Raw genomic sequence first — 21,305 nt, forward strand, 5'->3', positions numbered from 1 at the left:
TATCAATAAATGCAATATTTCAAAACAATTCTATGATGTGATTGGATGGGGTTGGAGTGCCACAAGGGTATGTATTGGGACCGATGCTATATATAACTTATGGAACACGCAAAAATTTCCGACAAACAGAAACATCGGTAAAAATGATAATTTTAATAGGAAATCTGCATTTGTTAATGCTCTAGCTATCCAGACCGTGGTGCTTCCGCTTTATTCTGGCGTATGGCCCGATCTCTGGGTCCATGACGAAGTCCCAGAGAACGGCAGACCAACTGTTGTGCTGTGGCAGTGTGTCGTAGAATTCTGGTGCGATTCTCTTCACCTACAAATGAATAAAGGTCATGATTTTATGGAATAAGAAAAAAAATATATCTTACAATACTCAGGCAAATATCTCAGGCAATAATGAAGCACTGTTATGAAAACATATTTTTTCTTAGAGCTGAGTTAAAACGTTATCGAAATTAATCAAATCTTTCATCTTCATACCTATATAAATAGAATCTAGTTAGAGAATTTTGAGGATTTACTCCGAATTTACCGCATGCGAAGCCGCGGGCAACCTTATAACCTAGAATGTACCCACCTCCGGCAGCCTGCTGCCAGGCACTGCGGGAAAGTCGTGATGCTCATTATGATAGCCAACGTTGAAGGTGATCCAGTTTAAAGGACCATAATACGAATAGGTTTCAAAACCTTTCTTGAACATGTAATGCTCGGAGATGAAGTGACCTGCAATAAAAGGTACGATAACAAGAGATACAATAATAAAAGGTACAATCATAAAAGATACGATAGTAAACGGTACAATAGTAAAAGCTGCAATAATAAATACAGTAAATAAACAAAAAAAAAAAAAACAAGCTTTAATGATAGAATCAACTAAATTGTCACTTGCTCTTGCAGAGTATACGTAGGGAAGTTATTAATTGCTGGCGATCCTAATGAGGATAATCAAATAAACTCATGAAATTATCTATTGTCAGCGATCCTTGATAAGTTTGAATTTGAATTAAATTAGTCCCTTAACAGGGGGTCAAAACAATGTCCAAATGAGAGGTTACATACATACAAACATACAGGTGTAGGTAACAAAAAAGCGAAAATTGATTTATAAAAAATTTCGAAGAAAGGAGATATAAATCTTGTATTTCATTATATAGAAATGATAAAAATGTCTTTCGTAAAAAATCTAAGTACCTAGGTTTTATTTTCTCACTCACCTGCAACTGGATGTATGCCCATGGACAGCAGAGAACCAATAAGCAGATAAGCCAAAACTTTCCAACCTGAAAAATAGGCAGTTTTATATAGCTACAAAAAAAAATTAATTAATCCAACACACCAGAGCATCTTTCTGTCAGCTGTCAGTGAAAGCCGTCAAATTACTAGCTGCAGGCCCCGGCTTCGTCCAGGTAGTCATTTATTGTAATTGAAAAATATGAAATATCCTATTTATTAAGTTGATTCAAACTGCACTTGGTGTGCAAATTTGATTAAAATCGGTCGAGTAGTTTAGGAGTCCATCCGCACAAACAACGTATGGCAAAAAGACGCGGGTTCGAAACCCGCCCCGTGATGAGTTTTTTCTATTCTTTCAAAATTTCTCAATTATAAAGCAATTCTATGCTATTAAACTAAAAATTAAGCTACAACATTACGTCGATTTATCATCTACCATATATTCAGTCCAGTCATTTTAGGGGGTTCACCTAGGAAACGTGGCCTACCTAGCTGTAAATTCGTATATACTTGTATGTTGGCATGACAAAAGTAGTCTCAAAATTCACCAATGATTCTCCGGCCGCAAGTTCAAAAATTTGGGGTCAAAAGTAAAAAAAACCGACTTTTTGCCCGTTTTTTGCCAATATCTCGTTTCCAGTGGCTATTATGCCAATTGTATTTATTATCATTTTTGTAGAATATTAAATTCTCTACAACTTTTGTTTCAAACATTTTTTTTCATTTTGAATCGTTTTTGAGATAGAGGGCAGCGCGAGCGCAGATTAAATATTATTTGAAATCAAATGGTTGTCCCGATCGAAATCAGCTCATTTATGATTTCTAAATTATTTTTTAATATATAATTATAAATAATTTGCATTTTTCATTAACAATTACATTATTTAAAATTTTATTTCTTTTCTATTCATTTTCTATTCAATATTATTTAAAATTTTATTTCTTTTCTATTCATTTTTATTTATTTAAGAATAATTATAAATTTATTACTATAGATTAGATTTAAATTATAATGTAATGTATATTTTCCCTCCACAAATTTATAACTACACAGGCAGGTAAGTGTTATTAAATAAATTTATACTTAATTGAAAATAAATAGTTAATGAAAAAAATATTTAAAAATATTGTAATTGTTAATAAAAAATGCAAGTTATTTATAATTATATATTAAAAAATAATTTAGAAATCATAAATGAGCTGATTTCGATCGGGACAACCATTTGATTTCAAATAATATTTAATCTGCGCTCGCGCTGCCCTCTATCTCAAAAACGATTCAAAATGAAAAAAAATGTTTGAAACAAAAGTTGTAGAGAATTTAATATTCTACAAAAATGATAATAAATACAATTGGCATAATAGCCACTGGAAACGAGATATTGGCAAAAAACGGGCAAAAAGTCGGTTTTTTTTACTTTTGACCCCAAATTTTTGAACTTGCGGCCGGAGAATCATTGGTGAATTTTGAGACTACTTTTGTCATGCCAACATACAAGTATATACGACTTTACAGCTAGGTAGGCTACGTTTCCGAAATACAGGCCTAAATCGACCTAAAACTACTGGACTATAAATGCTATAATAGGCTCTCTGAACTAATACAATTTCAATAGATTTTTTTAAATTAAGCACGACTAAACACAGGACCACTCACCGAAAACCTTCACCACGACCATGTCGAACATCAGCTGTATGATCGAATTGATCGCCTCCATCGGCGTCATCGGCTTCGGCCGCACCACCAGCGGCCGCAGCGAGTAGAAGAACGGCTGCAAGAACAGCCACACCAGCTTCCCCCCCGTCGTGCAGAACAGCTTCGCCTCCACCAACGTGGGTAGATCGACGTCTATCACCTCGTCGCCTTGGTACTGTGTGTTCATTTATGTAACATCATTTATGTCGCTTCCGATTGTTTTATTTTCATCGTTAGCTTGATACGCTTCTATATCTTATTACATTTGTGTTGTATAATTTATAATAATAATATAATAATAAAAATCATCTTTATTTAGTTCTCACAACATTAGTTCATAACAAAAACTCAAAAATAGAGAAAAGAGAAAGGATAACGTTGTGAGAGACTGGTGCCTGAAGTAGACTACATAGAAGTCTGAGGTACAGGTCACCAGCCCTCCGCGCGGATATCACACAAATAGAGGGTAACATAAGTTTAGGTGTTATACTTGGAGAAAAGTGATCTTATTATTACAAGAAGAATTTAAATCACTTTAAAATTTAATTTAACATAAGAAATGAACAAACAACACGTCCGTAATGAAACGGATATCGCGAGGAAGGGAATTGTTGTTGCTATTATGGATTCGTATATCTGCTGTATACCCCGACTATTGTTATAAATGCGAACTCTGTCTGACTCGTCTTCACGCTTAATGCACTGAACCGAATTTGATGAAATCATTCATATTATACAACTAGACCGAGGTTGATGAAATTTGTAGTTATCCTTAAGTTGGAGCACATCCAACACAATTAAAAAAAATCAAATTCGTTTCGAATTCCCTCTCAAAAGTCGTCTCTCATAATAGATGGCAGGCACCAGCTTTCAGATAAAAAACATACACAAATGCAATACAGTCGCATTGATAACCTTCTTTTTAGAATCGGTAGAAAATACTTATAACAAACACGCAAAGTATTTTCTATCTACGATCTATTTACCCAGATATTTCCATCCTACTAACATTATAAGTCGATTGATAAGGAGGACATTACTCAAGGACATACACATAGACAAACATTCATTCACACACAACAACTAGCAAAAAAAGGGAAAGAGAAATCACAAACACAGACACGACGATTTAAGGAGAAAAGACATATATATTTTATCATACATATCCATATATTTTTTTTGTATAACTCTTAGAAAATTTTATATTGTTTAAGGACTTAATAATAAGAACACAATTGGGAGAAGCCTCTGGCTCCTGAGTGTTATACTAGTTAAGAAGCCTTCATATAACTGCACATGTAACGTTTTTATGCAAATAAAGATTTTATTCATTTATATCTAAATTAGGTTTATGTTGTGTTATGGCTGTGAAATGGTCGAGGCTCAGCTGTATATGCTATGAGTCAGTTGACCCATGACGCTGTTGATTCTGCCAGAACCCAGAAGGAAGACGGTTAATTAGGAGAGAAGATAAATATACACAAATATATTATCAAAAATAATGTTAGGCATATGTTGTCTAGAGATCTAGATAGAGAAATAGCTATAAAAAACCAAGTGAAAGAGTGAAAGAAAATCACTACATAGTATAAAACAAAGTCGCTTTCTCCGTCCCTGTCTCTATATATGCTTAAATCTTTAAAACTACGCAACGGATTTTGATGGGGTTTTTCTTAATAGAAAGAATGATTCATGAGGAAGGTTTATACGTATAACATCTATTAATCCCCTGCAAAATTAAACGCGTGCGAAGCCGCCGGCAAAATCTAGTTGGAATATAAAATAAATAGGGTTTCCAAAAAAATAAAAATTAAATGCCCACTCACCCTATGATGCTCCAAGTGATACTTCTTAAAGCTGATAGATATGGGTATGCCGATCGGCAGGTTCGCGAAGAAGCCGAACAGCTTGTTATGTAACGGCCGGTTGTGGCCGAATGCGAGGCTGTGCGCGATCTCATGGATCGCTGCGGTAAGGAATTATCATTATTGGCATAACGAAAAAGAAAAAAAAAAAACAAAGAAAAACTGTAAGTATAAAAAGCATATAACCCGACTGTTAACTTTTCAATTGAATTATTATAGTGTTTGTAACGATCTCTCGATTCGATATCCATATCCTACTAATATTATAAATGCGAAAGTTTGTATATTATTGTATAGTAGGATAGGATAGGAAGTAGGATATTGCCGGAATATATCTTATCTGTGACTCACGTTTAAAACGTTTTCATTCTATATTCTTTCTTTAAATATAGGCAGTGTAGAAAAATATATTATGGAAAATTTATTATTACGTTTCTTATCTTCAAGAGATGCGAACCATACGTTTTGCCTTTTGACTTGTGCTAAATTTGGGAATCTTTCCCGCAAAAACTACTGAACCAATCGCAATGAAATTTGGTACGTAGATAGCTGGACAATTGGAATAACACATAGACAACTTTTTATCCCGACATTCCAACGGGATACAGATATACGCGGGTGAAACCGCGGGGCGCAGCTAGCGCTTTAAAAATGAGTAATTTCTAAAGAATAGAACAAACGCAACGGTTCGCTACGGTTCGGTAAAATGACGCGGGTTTGAATCCCACCTCGTGATCTATTTTGTTCTATTTTGTTTAAAAATTTCTCATCACCATCATCATCGTCATAAGAAAAAGCAAGTGAATTGAGAACCTCTTTTCTTTTTAAGAACTAGCTTAACAAAACGGGTTTTCACAATATCTAGAATCTAACACTTAGATCCAAATAAAATATAATAGTTTAAAAAAACTAAAAAACACGCTTTAACAAAAATCATATTTTGCAAATTGAAAACTGGAATAATTTTATCAAATTAGTGTATTGTCATCGGTCCTCAATAAATCTACAAAGTTTGAACGAAATCTGGCCGTTTAAAGTGGGTCAAAATCGCGCCCAAAGAAGTCGGTTACAAACAAACAAACAAACAAACATACAAACATGCAGGTGAAGCTAATAAAAAGCGTGTAAAAAGAACCAGCTTATCGAAACAACATAAATCCCCGTAATTGTCACAATCATCTGTTCGTTAACACACACACACACACACACACTCACACACACTATCAACCACTCGGTACAACAAGCCCCAAAAATACGTGACACGGCACGCGTACCATGCATACGTTACACTAGCGACCCGCCCCGACTACGCACGGATGCGATTATACATTCTATCCTCACTGTCACTACATAGTATAAAACAAAGTCGCTTTCTCTGTCCCGGTGTCCCTATGTATGGTTGAGAATCTTTAAAACTACACAACGGATTTTGATGGGGCATTTTTAATATATAGAGTGAGTGTTTCACTCGCGTAAGTCCGTATCCCGTAGGAATATCAGGATAAACAATTGCCTATATGTTATTCCAGTTGTCTACGTGCCAAATTTCATAGCAATCGGTTCAGTAGTTTTTGCGTGAAATAGCAACAAACACACACACACATCCTTACAAACTTTTGTCTATGTGTTATTCCAATTGTCCGGCTATCTACGTACCAAATTTCATTGCGATTGGTTCATTAGTTTTTGCGGGAAAGATTCCCTTGCACAAGTCAAAAGGCAAAGCGTATGGTTCGCATCTCTTAAAGATAAGAAACGTAATAATAAATTTTCCATAACATATTTTTCTACACTACCTATATTTAAAGAAAGAATATAGAATGAAAATGTTTTAAACGTGAGTCACAGATAAGATATATTCCGGCAATATCCTACTTCGTATCCTATCCTACTATACAATATTATAGCTGCGCCCCGCGGTTTCACTCGCATAAGTCCGTATCCCGTAGGAATATCAGGATAAACAATTGCCTATATGTTATTCCAGTTGTCTACGTGCCAAATTTCATAGCAATCGGTTCAGTAGTTTTTGCGTGAAATAGCAACAAACACACACACATATCCTTACAAACTTTCGCATTTATAATATAAGTAGGATAGTAGTATTCAAGAGGAAGGTTTATATGTCTAAAAACATCTATTAAACTATTCCCAATTCATAGATTCAATTGAAGCTAGTACAAACGTACAGATGAAACTAATAAAAGCGCATTTATGATCCGTCATATTCTCGTTTCTTAAACTATAATTTACAATGCAATGCATGGCAATTTCCGAGATTCGCACGTTCAACCAAACAAACAAACTAACAAGCTAGTTTAAATAGACTACTAGCTGTGACCCGCGGTTGAAACCGCGTAAGCGTGCTGCGTAACCGTATCCCGTAGGAATATCGGTATAAAAAGTGCCTATGTGTTATTTCAGTTGTCCAGCTACCTACGAAGCAAAATAGTATTTTTATTCACCAATAGATGTCAGGAAAAAAAAAAACACGAATAAAACACGAATATGACATTTTCTAAAAAAAAATTCCTAGCTAGATCGATTTATCGCCCCCGAAACCCCCTGTATACTAAATTTCATGAAAATCGTTGGAGCCGATTCCGAGATTCCAATTATATATATATATATATATATATATATATATATATATATATATATATATATATATGCTCGTTTAAAGGTATAAGATATATAGTATTTGTACAGATAGTGTAGCTATATATGAGTCACACAAGGAAAATTTACATTTCACACAGATATAAAAGATAATTTACATGGGCAATAGATAAATAAAAAAGAAATTATATCGCCAGCAATCGACAAATCACTTCGTGGGGTTCTTTTTATTATATCATAGCCGGCAATGGATTTATAGCATGCTATTATTGCACCCGCGTAAGTCCGTATCCCGTAGGAATATCGGGATAACAAGTTGCCTATATGTTATTCCAGTTGTCCAGCTGTCTACGTATCAAATTTCATTGCAATCGGTTCAGTAGCTTTTGCGTGAAAGAGCAACAAACACACGCACACATATCCTTACAAACTTTCGCACTTATAATATTAGTAGGAGTAGGATAGTAGGATTCAGTATAGATTAAAATTTACAAAGATGCTGTAGCGCCCGATCCAAAGAACAAAATATTGCAACACGATTACCACGACCGGATTATGAACCGGTCTACTCAGATTTAGATCGTTGTTTTCGTGACATTTTGCATGAATACAGTGTCTATAATAATGACTATAATCCTTTTTTTTTTTATTGTGGGGAAATCTTGCATAAATACCCACGGCCCCCGGGGATGGAGCTGTGGGTTATGTCGGATTCTTACCGACCAAAACCCCACTGTGTTCCGTCTAGCCACTTGAGTGAAGGGGCCACGGGAGCTGGTTAAAATACGTCCGCGACCCATGACTAGAATCCTACTGTCCTATCCTACTTAATATTATAAATGCGAAAGTTTGTAAGGATGTGTGTGCGTGTTTGTTGCTCTTTCACGCAATAACTACTGAACCGATTGCAATGAAATTTGGTACGGAGATAGCTGGACAGCTGGAATAACGTAAAGGCAAATTTTTATCCCGATATTCCTTCGGGATACGGACTTACGCGGATGAAACCGCGAGCACAGCTAGTAATGAATATAGTAAAAATAACTCATAAAACACACGTAAAGATAGAGTCAAAATTGTCTTTCATGATCTTATACAGAGTATACGTAAGGAAATTATTGAATCCCGGCGATCCTAATCTTATAACGGGGAAGGAAAACATCGTGAGGAAACCGGCATGTCCAAGAATCGAAAAGTTCGACGACATGTGACATCTGCCAACCCGCACTTGGCCAGCGTGGTGGATTATGACTTGAACCCTCATAGGAGACCTATGTCCCAGCAGTGGGAACATGTATGGGCTGATGATGATGATGATCCTAATCTGAATAACTAGATAAACTCATGAAACTATTGCGTTGTCACCGATCCTTGATAAGTGTACAAAATTTGAATTGAATCTGTCCGTTTAAAGTGAGCGTAAAGGAGTCGATTAGATACAAACATACAGGTAAAGCTAATTAAACCTAGTATTTCATGTGGTAACATAATCTTAAATCTACACTACTACTAATATAAAGATGAAATATTTGTATTTTTGTATTTTTGTTAAATTTCCACACAAAAAGCACTGGACCGATTACAAAAATTCTTTCCCCATTAGAACTTCACCGAGTGATCACACGCATACGCATGTACCACGCTCGAAGCCGGGGCGAACAGCTAGCAGCTAGTCTAATAAAAGGCTAGACTAAACACTTACCCAACATAAGAGAATGGTTGATAACACCGCCGAAGCAGTACGCTACGAGGACCAGCACCGGCCAGCTCATGTGCTGCACTATAGGCAGCATTATGAATTGAGTCAGCACCATCGCCGTGACCACCCATTTGAAGTTTGGATCGTAGCCGTATAGCTTCTTGATTTCCGGATATTTTTCTGGAAAAGTAATATCGTTTTATTCGCGTACACACCTACAAGATTAGCTTGTTAGAGAAATATCCAAACAACAAGCAACTACAGAGTTTCCTGCCGGCTCTTCTCTGTGGAAACTGCTTTCCGAACCGGTGGTAAATGTTACAAATTATATAAAATTACGATTCGGAAGTGCTTCTATAAGAAGTCTAATTGAATAAATAAATGTTTGTGTTTATTTGAGTTTGAACTCACTATCCATAATCCTACTAATATTATAAATGCGAAAGTTTGTAAGGATGTGTGTGTGTTTGTTGCTCTTTCACGCAAAAACTATTGAACCGTATTAGGTTTTAAAAATAAATTGAAAAAACATCCACTAATTTTGCAAAAAGGTTCTGGGGTTGAGACACCAAGCACGTGACTGTCCGGTATTGATGCTGTAGTTTTTAGGCTTAATTTATTTATTTATGTATCATACTGGTATTGGTATTGTCTATTCGTTTATATTTATATTTAATTATTGTAAATTGGGTATTTATATTAAATTATGCATTATTTTATATTACTGTACTTATTTTTTAATATTATTATATGTATATTCTTTTGTTATTCTTATTCTTAGATGTACGCTGCCACTGTCAGGGGGTCAATGTGGTGTCCACTGAAAATCAGTGGAGAGTCTAAGATCCTTTAATGGGCTTAGACTCTTTTACACTGAGTGGATCTCCCGTTTATATGAGGTTTATTTAGTGTGTTGTAAATTAGATCATTTTTTTATTTTACCTTATATAAATAAATGTATTTTCTTTCTTTCTTTCTTTCTTTCTTTGAACCGTTTGCAATAAAATTTGGTACGTACACAGCTGGACAACTGGAATAACATATAGGCAACTTTTTATCCCGACATTCCTACAGGATACGGATTTACGCGGGTGAATCCGCGGGGCGCAGCTAGTATATAATAATATTTAAAATTTGTAAGTTGACGCCAATTTACACGTTGTGTTTTCCTACAATTAATTGTCACATTTAATTTTTATTTTTTAAATCTATGTATCCTATGTATAACTTATGATGTAACAGGTGTTGGATAACCATACTAAATAAATAAAAATAAAAAAGGTGTGTGTGCGATTCGCTCACAATAGAAATGAAACTTCAGTAAATCGACAAAAGAATGAATTAAATAGTATGTATATTTCTGTCTCATTCTTTGCCGGCTTCATTCTACACATTTTTGTATTTGTGTCTCTTACCTGTCGTTTTTTCCGTTGCATCAGGTTGGAAATCACAACGATTCTAAAGAAGTTTCACTTCAAAAATAACATGACGCAGACAAGTTAGCGGCAATAAAACTGAACAACAGAATGGTTTACGACCGTAATATTCGACTCAGCGAGATCACAAATCTTATCTTAAGCTTTTAATTATTGCAATTTTACTTCTCCGGTAAGCGTTTCTCTAGAGGTAGAGATGGATTTACATCTAAGCCCCAAGTCGGACTACTGTTATTGTTTATTTTTCTTTTTCATCATCATCAGACCATATATGTTCCCATGGCTGGGACACAGGCCTTCCATGAGGGTTTAGGCCATAATCCACCACGCTGGACAAGTGCGGGCTGGCAGATGTCACATGTGGTCGAACTTTTGATTCTCAGACATGCCGGTGTTTTTCCTTCACCGTTTCCAGCAGTGGTGATGTTATCCACATGTGCAGATAAATTTAAAAATCTATTTATTTCCTGCACGCTCGCCCGGTCTCGAGCCTGGACTTGTCGATTTTGAAGTCCGAGGTTCTCACCACTGAGCCACCACTGCTGCACTGCTGCTGTTATTGTTACACATGCCTAAATTGTGCTTTTTTTAGATTAATTAAATAAAATAGTTGAATCAATATCTATATCTCTTAAGTAAACTAATTTAAGAATTGAAGCAGTATGACTTATATATATTATACTTATAAGACTGTTTTTTGGATAAATATTCATAAATTTGGGCATTTTTAACATGACTTATCCGATACCCATATAGTAATTCTACATCCGCCTTCTTATATAGAGTGCAGTAATACGATTAGAGGTATTATTACCTCGAATAAAGGATTACTAATATCAGTCAAAGCCCGCTGAAATAATGCAGTTAAAGATAACGTGTATGGTCTCCATTGGGCTTATCAATTTTGAAAATATCACGTGAACATGATACGAGAAATATTTATTCAACTCCACACAACAACATATAAACGTGTTTGTGTGTGTGTGTGGACACACATACGGGACTCTATAGAGAAGGGAAGCCAGACAGACCGGCGCCGTAACGCGTTACGTAACGAAACGGGTTACTCTCCCATAATAATTTATCACTTCAAAAATTACAAAGAATACAAAGAAACAACACAATTTACAAAAAATAAGCGAAACCAAATAATATAACCATTTAATATACGCTGAAACTACACTAACTACACTGATTTTCAATGGGGCCTCCAGCTATGAGGAGCGGCAGCACATTCATTAATTTATATCTATTGTCATGACATGTTACTAAGAAACTATTGTTAAAATGTATAAAAGGTAAACAGCAATAGAAGATAACCCTAACATAAGAAATTTTGAAAGAATAGAAAAAATTTGATCACGAGGCAGGATTCGAACCTGCATTTCTTGTCTAACCGTAGCAACGCCTAGCCTCTCGGCCACCCGTGACCCTGCATTTCAATGCTATAAAACTAAAAATTAAACCCTAACATAACACAACTCATATTGAATTTTAAACTTAGCAAGAACTTTTTGAAGTTACATTAAAAAAATTAATAGTACTAACAAAATGAATCTTTTATTTTTATAAATAAATAAAACAAAAGTTTTTCAAGTGAAATGGGTAATCACTAAAACCTGGTATCCTCAGTTCTATCTATATCTTAATGATTCCTATCCTATGCCGGTTCTAAAGGTTGGTTATAAACCAGCTGTCTTAACTCTACGTGAGTTAAGATATTCTGGGAAACGTGAAAAATTCCGAACCAATCTTATCATTCGGATAAAAGAATCAGCAAAAGGATAGAAAATACGTCCGTTACGTCATTGATAAGATACTGTACAAAGAATAAATAGTTCTGCGTACTCTAGAACATACTCAATGAAAAGTTACAATGAGCAATCGATTAGATAGTCAGAATCACTGGAACCATTTTATATAATACACTTTTCCATACATTGACATTATAACTGACGAATAAGCGAAACAACATATCCAGAAGCAATAATATTCGTAAGTAATCTTTGTCCCTGGCCCGGAAACGGGCAGCCGCTGAGTGGGTCGCGGATGAATTTTAACCAGCTCCCGTGGCCCCTTCAGTTAAGCGGCTCGACGGAATACAGTGGGGTTTTGGGTCGGTAGGAATCCGACATAACCAACGGCTCCATCCCCGGGAGCCGTGGGTATTTGTGCAAGATTTTCCCACTATAAAAGTAATCATTGTAACTGACGTCACTATTTGTCTAAGACCCATTATTTGTCTTAGATGCATGTCGCCATCATTGAATTGCCATAGGACATAGATATTAGAAATACGAGAAGGTAAGGCTTCCATCGAGCGAACATTTTGAAAGTCAACTACAATACTTGAGGCATAATCTGAGCTTGTGTGTATGTACATAGACAATGAATCCTCTGATAAGCTCATACTGTTTGTACAGTTTTCTGTCGGCTTTAGGCGCGGCGCGTGACGTCAGCAGTTTTGGCTGCACTTTTAGCAGTACCCCACACATATGCAAAAAATAAGCGCAAGCCTTGCGGGCGATATTGTCGTATTTACTATACGTACCTTTTGTTTATCAATTAACCGTCAAATGACATGCGTCAACAGCTATGGATGTTCGAAAGAGACAGGCTCGATACTACGATTTTTTTTTTGTCACAGTCGGCAATGGAGCTGGTGGGTCCGCTGATGACAGGCGCTACCACCGCCCATGAACATTTGGAGAGGCATAAGGTCAATTGCAGACCTTACGCCTCTACAAATGGATTGCCGACTTTGAATTAGGAAAGGCTTTAGAAAGGATTGATTAAAGGAATATAGGAAAGGACTGGGAAGAGTAAGGAAAATGATATGGGCCTCCGGCCTCCCCCACTCAACGAACGAAACACATGCTATTATTTCAAGGTTTTCTGTGGGGGTGTGGTACTTCCCCGGTGCGAGCTGGCCCAATTCGTGCCGAAGCGTACTCGACTGCCACATACAAAAGCGATCTTCTCTCCCTTTAGCTCCGATGGCAAAAAACGCAATTATTTCAGTAAATATTTCGTCAATGGACGCAACCTCTTTGTCCAAACCGAATTTCACCTTCCTGCCAACCATAAAGTCAACCCTAATCGGTCAGGTGTGACTGCTTCGTATGAACAGGTGTCTTTTAATGCGTTTATCAGGCGTTTATAATACATAAATCAATCTATATAAATCAGACGATCGTAAACTCACGTTTCTGTTGATAAACAAACAGCAACTGCGATAACGGTTAATGTTACTGATAACGTACTGTTGATGGTTTTGTGAAAATAGCTCATTGCCTCGTTTTGCGACAAAAACGTTATATCCTGAAACCTTGCACTGCAGCTTATAGATGGTTTAGTTTGCTGTTCAATAATTAATGATTTTAAATACAAAAAAAAAGCGTCTTCAAATCTCTAGAACTAGACCAAATTTAAATGCGTGACAACACGGGAGGCACGAGCTTTCAAAGAAAAACGATCATTAAAATCAGTTCATCCATTCGAGGTAACAAAGCCTAGAAAAAAACAGCCGAATTGAGAACAGATTCTCTTATTTTGAAGTCGGTAAAAATAGCTTTTTATCCTGATATTTCTACGGGATACGGACTTACGCGGGTGAAACCGCGGGGCGCAGCTAGTTATTATATAAATAAAGCATTAACGACCTTCACCAGTAAAAGGATCAAGAGATTTAACAATCTTTCCTTTGCCACTAATCTATCTTTTACTTGTAAATCGATTTTATATCAGCAATATACGATTATCGATTATTATTGATGTTTATCAAATCGTAAATATCAGATTACTTAGTCATTGTTATTATTCGTTCATTGTTAGGAAAGGTTTGACTTTCGCGTGGCCTATCCTTTTTGGGGCGAATGCTTTTAAGCATACCCAAAGGTCGTTGGGGAAGGAGGCCTGGGTTATGACGTACTCCCACTGAAACAGTGGACCATCGACTAGACGCCACTGTGTTCCGTCGATCTGATTAAGTGAAGGGGCCACGGGTGTTTGCTGGAATTCATCCTGAGTTTTCACATGGCCTGCCATTGTGTTTGGAATATTTTACGACAGAGATAGAGACTGTGACTTGTTAAAACGTTAGTTATTCCAGTGTGGGAAAGTGAGGAAGGCGCTGTATTTATTCCAAAATGGATTTAGTAGTGCTTTAAGACTTCACGGTGTAGGGGATATCACAGAGAGCCAGCGGAAAGCCCCTTTGAAGCGTTTCGGCTGTCTGCGTGCCGTCAGCGTGACTCGAAAACCAGCCTTGTGTGTGTGTGTGTGTGTGTATGTATGTGCTCTGTATGGGAAAAAGTGACGTCACAGAACCATACAATATAATATTATAGAAAATAACAAAAATTCTTTCCCGATTCCCACAATACGGCCTAGTTAATGGGGCGTAATTGATAATTATTACCAATTAGACGTGTTGGAGCTACCACACTAATTACAGGCTGTTTTACGTGCGCGATGTAGGGTTGTCTATTCGATGAAATGAGCGATTAAATTAAATTTGGAATACTTCCAAATCCTTAGGGTCAATAGTTGACGAATCGAGACTCGTTCGTCCGTCGCCCTTGTATCAAACTGGTAAAAAAAGCACACTTATGACAATATTTTTAACTGATACTGAAAAAAGAGGAAACATTTGTGCAGTTGTCCGTATGATTTCAATGCTTCCAAGCAAAAACCTACATTATAAAAGTGCACCTTTACTGAAAGACATAAGTTATTAATATGTACCACGGTCGTAACCGGGGCGAATAACTAGTGTAACATAAATATACAATAAATAATTGTATTTTTGTATAATATAACATCTCCTTTTATATCTCACTAACTGCGCCCCGCGGTTCCACCCGCGTGAGTCCGTATCCCGTAGGAATATCGGGATAAAAAGTTGCCTATATGTTATTCCAGTTGTCCAGCTGTCTATGTACCATTTAATTTCATTGCAATCGGTTCAGTAGTTTTTGCGTGAAAAAGCAACAAACACACACACATCCTTACAAACTTTCGCATTTATAATATTAGTAGGATTGTATATCATTTTATAACAATATCTGAGTGGTGACAACCCTAAAAGTGAGTAATACAATACAAATGGTAAACTTATCTTACCCAACTGATAGGTGCAAAAAAAAAAGAATCACACCTGTTGTAATTTCGAAGAATGATTGAATCTTCTTATATCTTACTAATTTTATACACGTGAAAGATGGATGGATGAATTTTTGCTACTCTCTCACGTCGAATCTATGTAAGGTCTCTCTATTAAGGACATTTGAGGGTATTAATAATTATGTTTATAAAAAGATACGCCGCCTTCAAAAAACACAACTGGACAACATCACAACTAGAGAGAATTTTAAGGCGGCCACACGGCAGGTATCGATTTTTCAAATAACAAAAGAATCATTAAACTTATTTCACGCTGTCGAAAGCACTGAGTTAAAAAATCCAAAACATCCGAAATGAGCACCTCCTCCTTCCTTTGAAGTCGGTTGAATAAGACGTTCTCAGTCTAATAAACATTGATGTCATGACATTCAAAATTATTATCGGCCAAAACTGTGAATAACGAAGGTATTTTAATGTAAATGAATATCACACTAATATTATAAATGTGAAAGTTTGTTTGTTTGGATGTTTGTGTGTCAATCGCGCTGAAACTACTGAACGGATTTTGTTGAAATTTTGTATACAGACAGGGAATGAGCTGACTTGGGTGATATTAACACTTTTATTCCCGATTAAATGCTCCCGTGGGATAAAACAGGATAATATAACAGAATCATATCCGAGCGGAGCCGGGACGATCGTCTAGTGTACATTAAAATCAACTGTCTTGTTTGTAACAGACATGTATTTTACATACATCGTCCGCATCAGCCTATACATGTTCCCACTGCTGGGACACAGGCCTCCTACGAGGGTTCAGGCCATAATCCACCACGCTGGCCAAGTGCGGGTTGGCAGATGTCACATGTCGTCGAACTTTTGATTCTTGGACTTGCCGGTTGCCTCACGATGTTTTCCTTCACCGTTTTAAGCAGCGGTGATGTTATTCACATGTGCAGATAAATTGAAAAATCAATTTACATTCTGCACGCTCGCTCGATTTTGAAGTGTCGAGGTTCTCACCACTGAGCCACCGCTGCTTTTACGTATATAGATGTACAGAACGATAATAATAAAAGGCGTTTTAATAATAGTACTTAAAACTCCAAGGGAAATCGTTAACAGGGCACGAAGGACAACGTCAATAATCAATTACCTATTGGCTAACACTCAATGAATGATTGTGAGTTGCATTTGAAACTCAAACATTTATTCAACTAGATTTCGTTTAGAAGCGATCACCACCGTCCATGAACATTCGCAGAAGTAATGCATCTGCGAATGTGCTGCCTGCTTTTAAGGGGTAAGGGATAAGGAAAGGATTTATGACTGGAAAGAAGGAAGGGACTGGCAAGGGTTAGGAAAAGGTATCACATACATATTTCGTGCCAAATGCCATTTGAAATATGCGATTTACCTAGTTTGTAATCTTCTTTAATTTCAATAACGGTTTATTTAATTTCGCCTGACTCGTTACATAAATTTAAATATAAAATGTTATTTCATAATTTACATTATTCATTGGTTTATTGATACATGTGACGTCACAAAATAGCACAGAATAGATCCTAATCTTAGTTGAATCGTATGGCAACATATGAAACGATTGCATTTAAAATAACTTATTAAAAAAGCTTATTGCTGAATTAAGGTTATGTTATAGAATCAAGATCTTAAATATCAATAGAATAATTGTGTTCAGGTCTTAGTGGACCTCTTATTATAATCTTGGTTGCTTTTTTATAACATAAGAATGCCTCTATAAATGTATTTTTTAAAGAATACAAAACAATTGGTCCATGAAGCCGTGTTCTTCGCGGTACAGTAGCGACACCTGACCTCTCGGCCACCCATGATACCACATCGAATTTCTTAGAATCTTAATTGTCTATCTGCCTTATTTAATCTTTTAATGTATCTTTAAAATTCTTGCCTCTCAATGTTAGCTGCCATACTCCACCGAAAAGTCTGGACCGTATTGAAATTTGGTGTGCATATCGGGTAAATCTGAGAATCGGCCATAATGTATATTTCATCCTCCAAGTTGTTTTTAATTTGTCAATAAATGTATACATAAAAATGAATTCCTATTTTCTTTGGTCACGCCAACACGCGTTATTTTGTTTTGTCATAGTCGGCGATGGAGCTGGTGGGTCGCCTGATGGTAAGCGCTACCACCGCCCGTGGACATTTGGAGAGGCGTAAGGTCAATTGCAGACCTTACGCCTCTACAAATGGATTAACGACTTTAATTAGGAAGGGATTAGGAAAGGATTGACGAGATGAATAACTTGAAGAAGGAAAGGACTGGGAAGGGTAAGGAAAAGGATATTGTCCTCCGGCTCCCCCACTCACCGTACGAAACACAATAGCATGCTATTATTTCACACTGGTTTTCTGTGGGGGTATGGTACTTCCCCGGTGCGAGCTGGCCCAATTCGTGCTCGACTCCCACAATAAATTGGAACAATTTCAAAAATTATTTCACAATTAGAAAGCTGCAATTAAACTGAGTGACATAAGCTAGATATGTACCACGAAAATCAGGGTGAACCCCTAGAAATTAATATATTTATTTAATATGTACTTAACTCCTTCAAGATGCCCAATTAAAACTCGTAAATTCATCTCAATAAACAACCATTAAATTACTATTTATTTCTGGCTTTACATTGCCTCGCTTTTTTATTTTTTTATCAAGAATCTTTATTGAAAGTATTCAAGGCTACCTAGGCTATAAAAAACAACTTACATTGATGTAATATCAAAAACAAATCTTTGAGAATACTTTTTACAGTCATCAGTAGGTATTAAAAAAGTATATGTTTTCAGTAAAAACTCAATAAATAAAACAGATGTCGTAACTCATAACACATAACTCATAATTCTCATAACAAATAATGGATGTCTTTGTACCTGAAAACTGGACAATCTAGCAAAACAATTTCAACTTTATCACAACAATGTACGGTTAAAAATAAGTCGTACAAAATGAAACATTTGATAAGAGTATTTGCCTTGGCAGGGAGGATTTCAGCCTCAATACTTATTGTACAACTGTGATATGAGTCATTGAATGTATATATATGTATAGTTGGTCACACATATCCGGTATGCCTCAAGTCAGTTTATGGAGATTATGGATTAACATCAACTCTTTTTTAAGCCATAAGCAGGCAACTGAACTGGTGGCTCGTCTGATGGTAAGTGATCACAACCGCCCATGAACATTCACAGAGGTAGAGCCTCAGCAAATGCCAATCAGTATGTGTGTGCAGTGACAGTGAAATTAAAGTTATACTTATGGAAGAAAATATCCTATTGTATTATTAATAATCTCATATATATTTATTAAATTATTGTCCTTTAATATCTACAGAAAACTACTTTTCTTACACACTACATTATGCTATATTTAATCAAGTCTATAAAGAATATAAAAATTACGTAGTTTCCTTATTGTACTAGCTTTATTCCTGCAGCTTTATCTGCATAGTTAAAGGTAAATATAAACAGTCCCAGAGTTTTTCCAGAATATTCCATAACACTACCCTATATACTTTCTCTGGTCTCAACTATCTCAATACCATACTTCATCCAAGTCAGCAAACAATATCTCCAACTGATTAAGATATTAAGTAAGTACCTATATAACATATAATCAAATAATTTGAGATAAGTTACAGAGATATGGTATAATAAATTTGTAATCTATTAGCATAAAGCAATTTGTCTAACCATTAGCACTAGCTTCCTAAATAGCCCTGGCCATCCATTGCTATAGGTTCCATTTGCAATTATTCACAATAAAGTAAGAAACTATAACAATAACATACAAAAAAAAAATCAAATTAGGAATCTTTATCTGTGCAATACCATTATTATTTTTATTCACAAATCAATAAGTATTTGAATAAAACCACTAACTAATTTATAATAAAATAGCAACAAACATCCAGGGATATATTCTTACAACTTATTTTGGTTGGATGTAAAATTTGTAATCATATATTTGACAAAGCATTTAGAAGTTACTGTAGAATCAACTATACAAATTGAACTTTTCTTATCAACACTCTCTATAAGGGAGTCATGTAATAAAATTTCCCATCCTATATGGCACAATTTTATGGATTTCAGTGAGAATCATTAACATGGTAATAACTACAGATCAATGAAAATCTGATCTTAAACATAAATTTTGCGGTTGACATTATAAAATACCATTCCGAACTGTATCCAGTAGTAAAAGAATACAACGTTGCGAAACTATTTAAATTAATTAGAAAACAATTGAGTGACTAATGATTATCGCGTTACATAGGGTGAAGTAAATTTTCAAGGAATATTTGGACGATTGATGATTTAAAAATACACTGTTTCTAGCTGTTTGGAATTTAACAGAAGTAATCGTAAGCATTCATAAGACCTTTGCCAGAATTAAAAACATTACGATTGATTAAAAAGTCACAACTTCACAAAACGCGACACATTAATTTAATTCATGACGTAATTACTTACCTAAAATGATCTTCCGACGACTTGCATGCGGCTCCTCAGTATGTACCCATTCAAAATCATTTCTCGATACATGAGCTCCCATTTTAGGACAACTTTTCAATAAATGTAATCCACTCCACGTTTGAATTAAACTTCACTGTTAACCGGCGAAAAATAAACTAGATTTTTGTTGGATAGTTCGATACGCCCTACACTTGAGCGTTTTAAGATTACCGCGATCTTAACGACCGCTGTGAATTTATTTTGTGACGAAATGCGAACTATACACAACTCGCAAGCGATCACAGTAGCTACGGCATGTGACTTACGTCATAGATGATTATGTTTGACATTGACAAAGAAAATTACGTTCAGAAACTATGTACGATTTAAGATATGTTCGAACATGCGATGAAAGTAATGGTATTTGGTTGTTGTAATACGGAAGACTAGTAAAATGTATAAATTTCAGTCTTGGACTTCAGTTCAGACTTACTAGCTGTGCCCCGCGGTTTCACCCACGTAAGTCCGTATCCCGTAGGAATGTCGGGATAAAAAGTTGCTTATATGTTGTAGCAGTTATCCAGTTATCCTATCCTATCTACGTACCAAATTTCATTGCAATCGGTTCAGTAGTTTTTGCGTGAAAGAGCAACAAACAGACACACATCCTTAAAAATTTTCGCATTTATAACGTTATATATATTTATATTAAAGTTTTCGCATTTATAACATTATACATATATTAGATTAGAAGGATAAAATAGGATTATTAAATTTTAGAACGGCATTGCTCGTGTAGCAGTTCGTTAAGATTCTCAAATACGTACTGTATTTCAGTATTACCCCAGTTTTAAGAGATACATTTTAAGACGACCTTTTATAAATATTCACTCATAATTTCTTCCTTTGATTTAGTACCTCAATAATACATTCACGTATAAATGATCGACTCGTGTCAATATACATATATCACAAAAAGGATGAGGACCTTTTTGTAATAAATATAAATTTAAGAAATGAATGTAGGTTCAATTACAATGACCCTATTCGCTTTTATAGTTCATGGGCTATCAGTTAACGTTCAGTTCCAAGAGAACAATTACAAAATGTGTAGCTTAAAA

At 35.7% G+C, this 21,305-nt stretch overlaps 1 protein-coding gene across 1 annotated transcript; it reads right to left on the reverse strand.

Annotated features, from left to right (window-relative positions):
- LOC119838223 (sphingolipid delta(4)-desaturase DES1) lies at positions 1 to 20,504 on the reverse strand. Its single transcript, XM_038364075.1, has 7 exons — positions 20,203 to 20,504; positions 9,125 to 9,301; positions 4,765 to 4,904; positions 2,900 to 3,113; positions 1,224 to 1,289; positions 587 to 732; positions 1 to 322 (listed from the first exon to the last, which is right to left on the reverse strand). The coding sequence occupies exons 1-7, from the start codon at positions 20,282 to 20,284 to the stop codon at positions 182 to 184; spliced, it is 966 nt and encodes a 321-aa protein (XP_038220003.1). The 5' UTR covers positions 20,285 to 20,504; the 3' UTR covers positions 1 to 181.
- Positions 20,505 to 21,305: the final 801 nt, after the last annotated feature.

This window comes from Zerene cesonia, unplaced genomic scaffold (assembly GCF_012273895.1).
Source record: "Zerene cesonia ecotype Mississippi unplaced genomic scaffold, Zerene_cesonia_1.1 Zces_u001, whole genome shotgun sequence".
NCBI lineage: Eukaryota > Metazoa > Arthropoda > Insecta > Lepidoptera > Pieridae > Zerene > Zerene cesonia.

Bases quoted from the DNA above. Each gene is read 5' to 3' on its own strand.
- LOC119838223 (XM_038364075.1), bottom strand. From the start codon at position 20,284: ATGGGAGCTCATGTATCGAGAAATGATTTTGAATGGGTACATACTGAG. The intron at 3,114-4,764 runs GTGAGTGGGCAT...ATGAACACACAG, and splicing joins ATCACTTGGAGCATCATAGG to TACCAAGGCGACGAGGTGAT. The intron at 323-586 runs GTGGGTACATTC...ATTCATTTGTAG, and splicing joins CTGGCAGCAGGCTGCCGGAG to GTGAAGAGAATCGCACCAGA.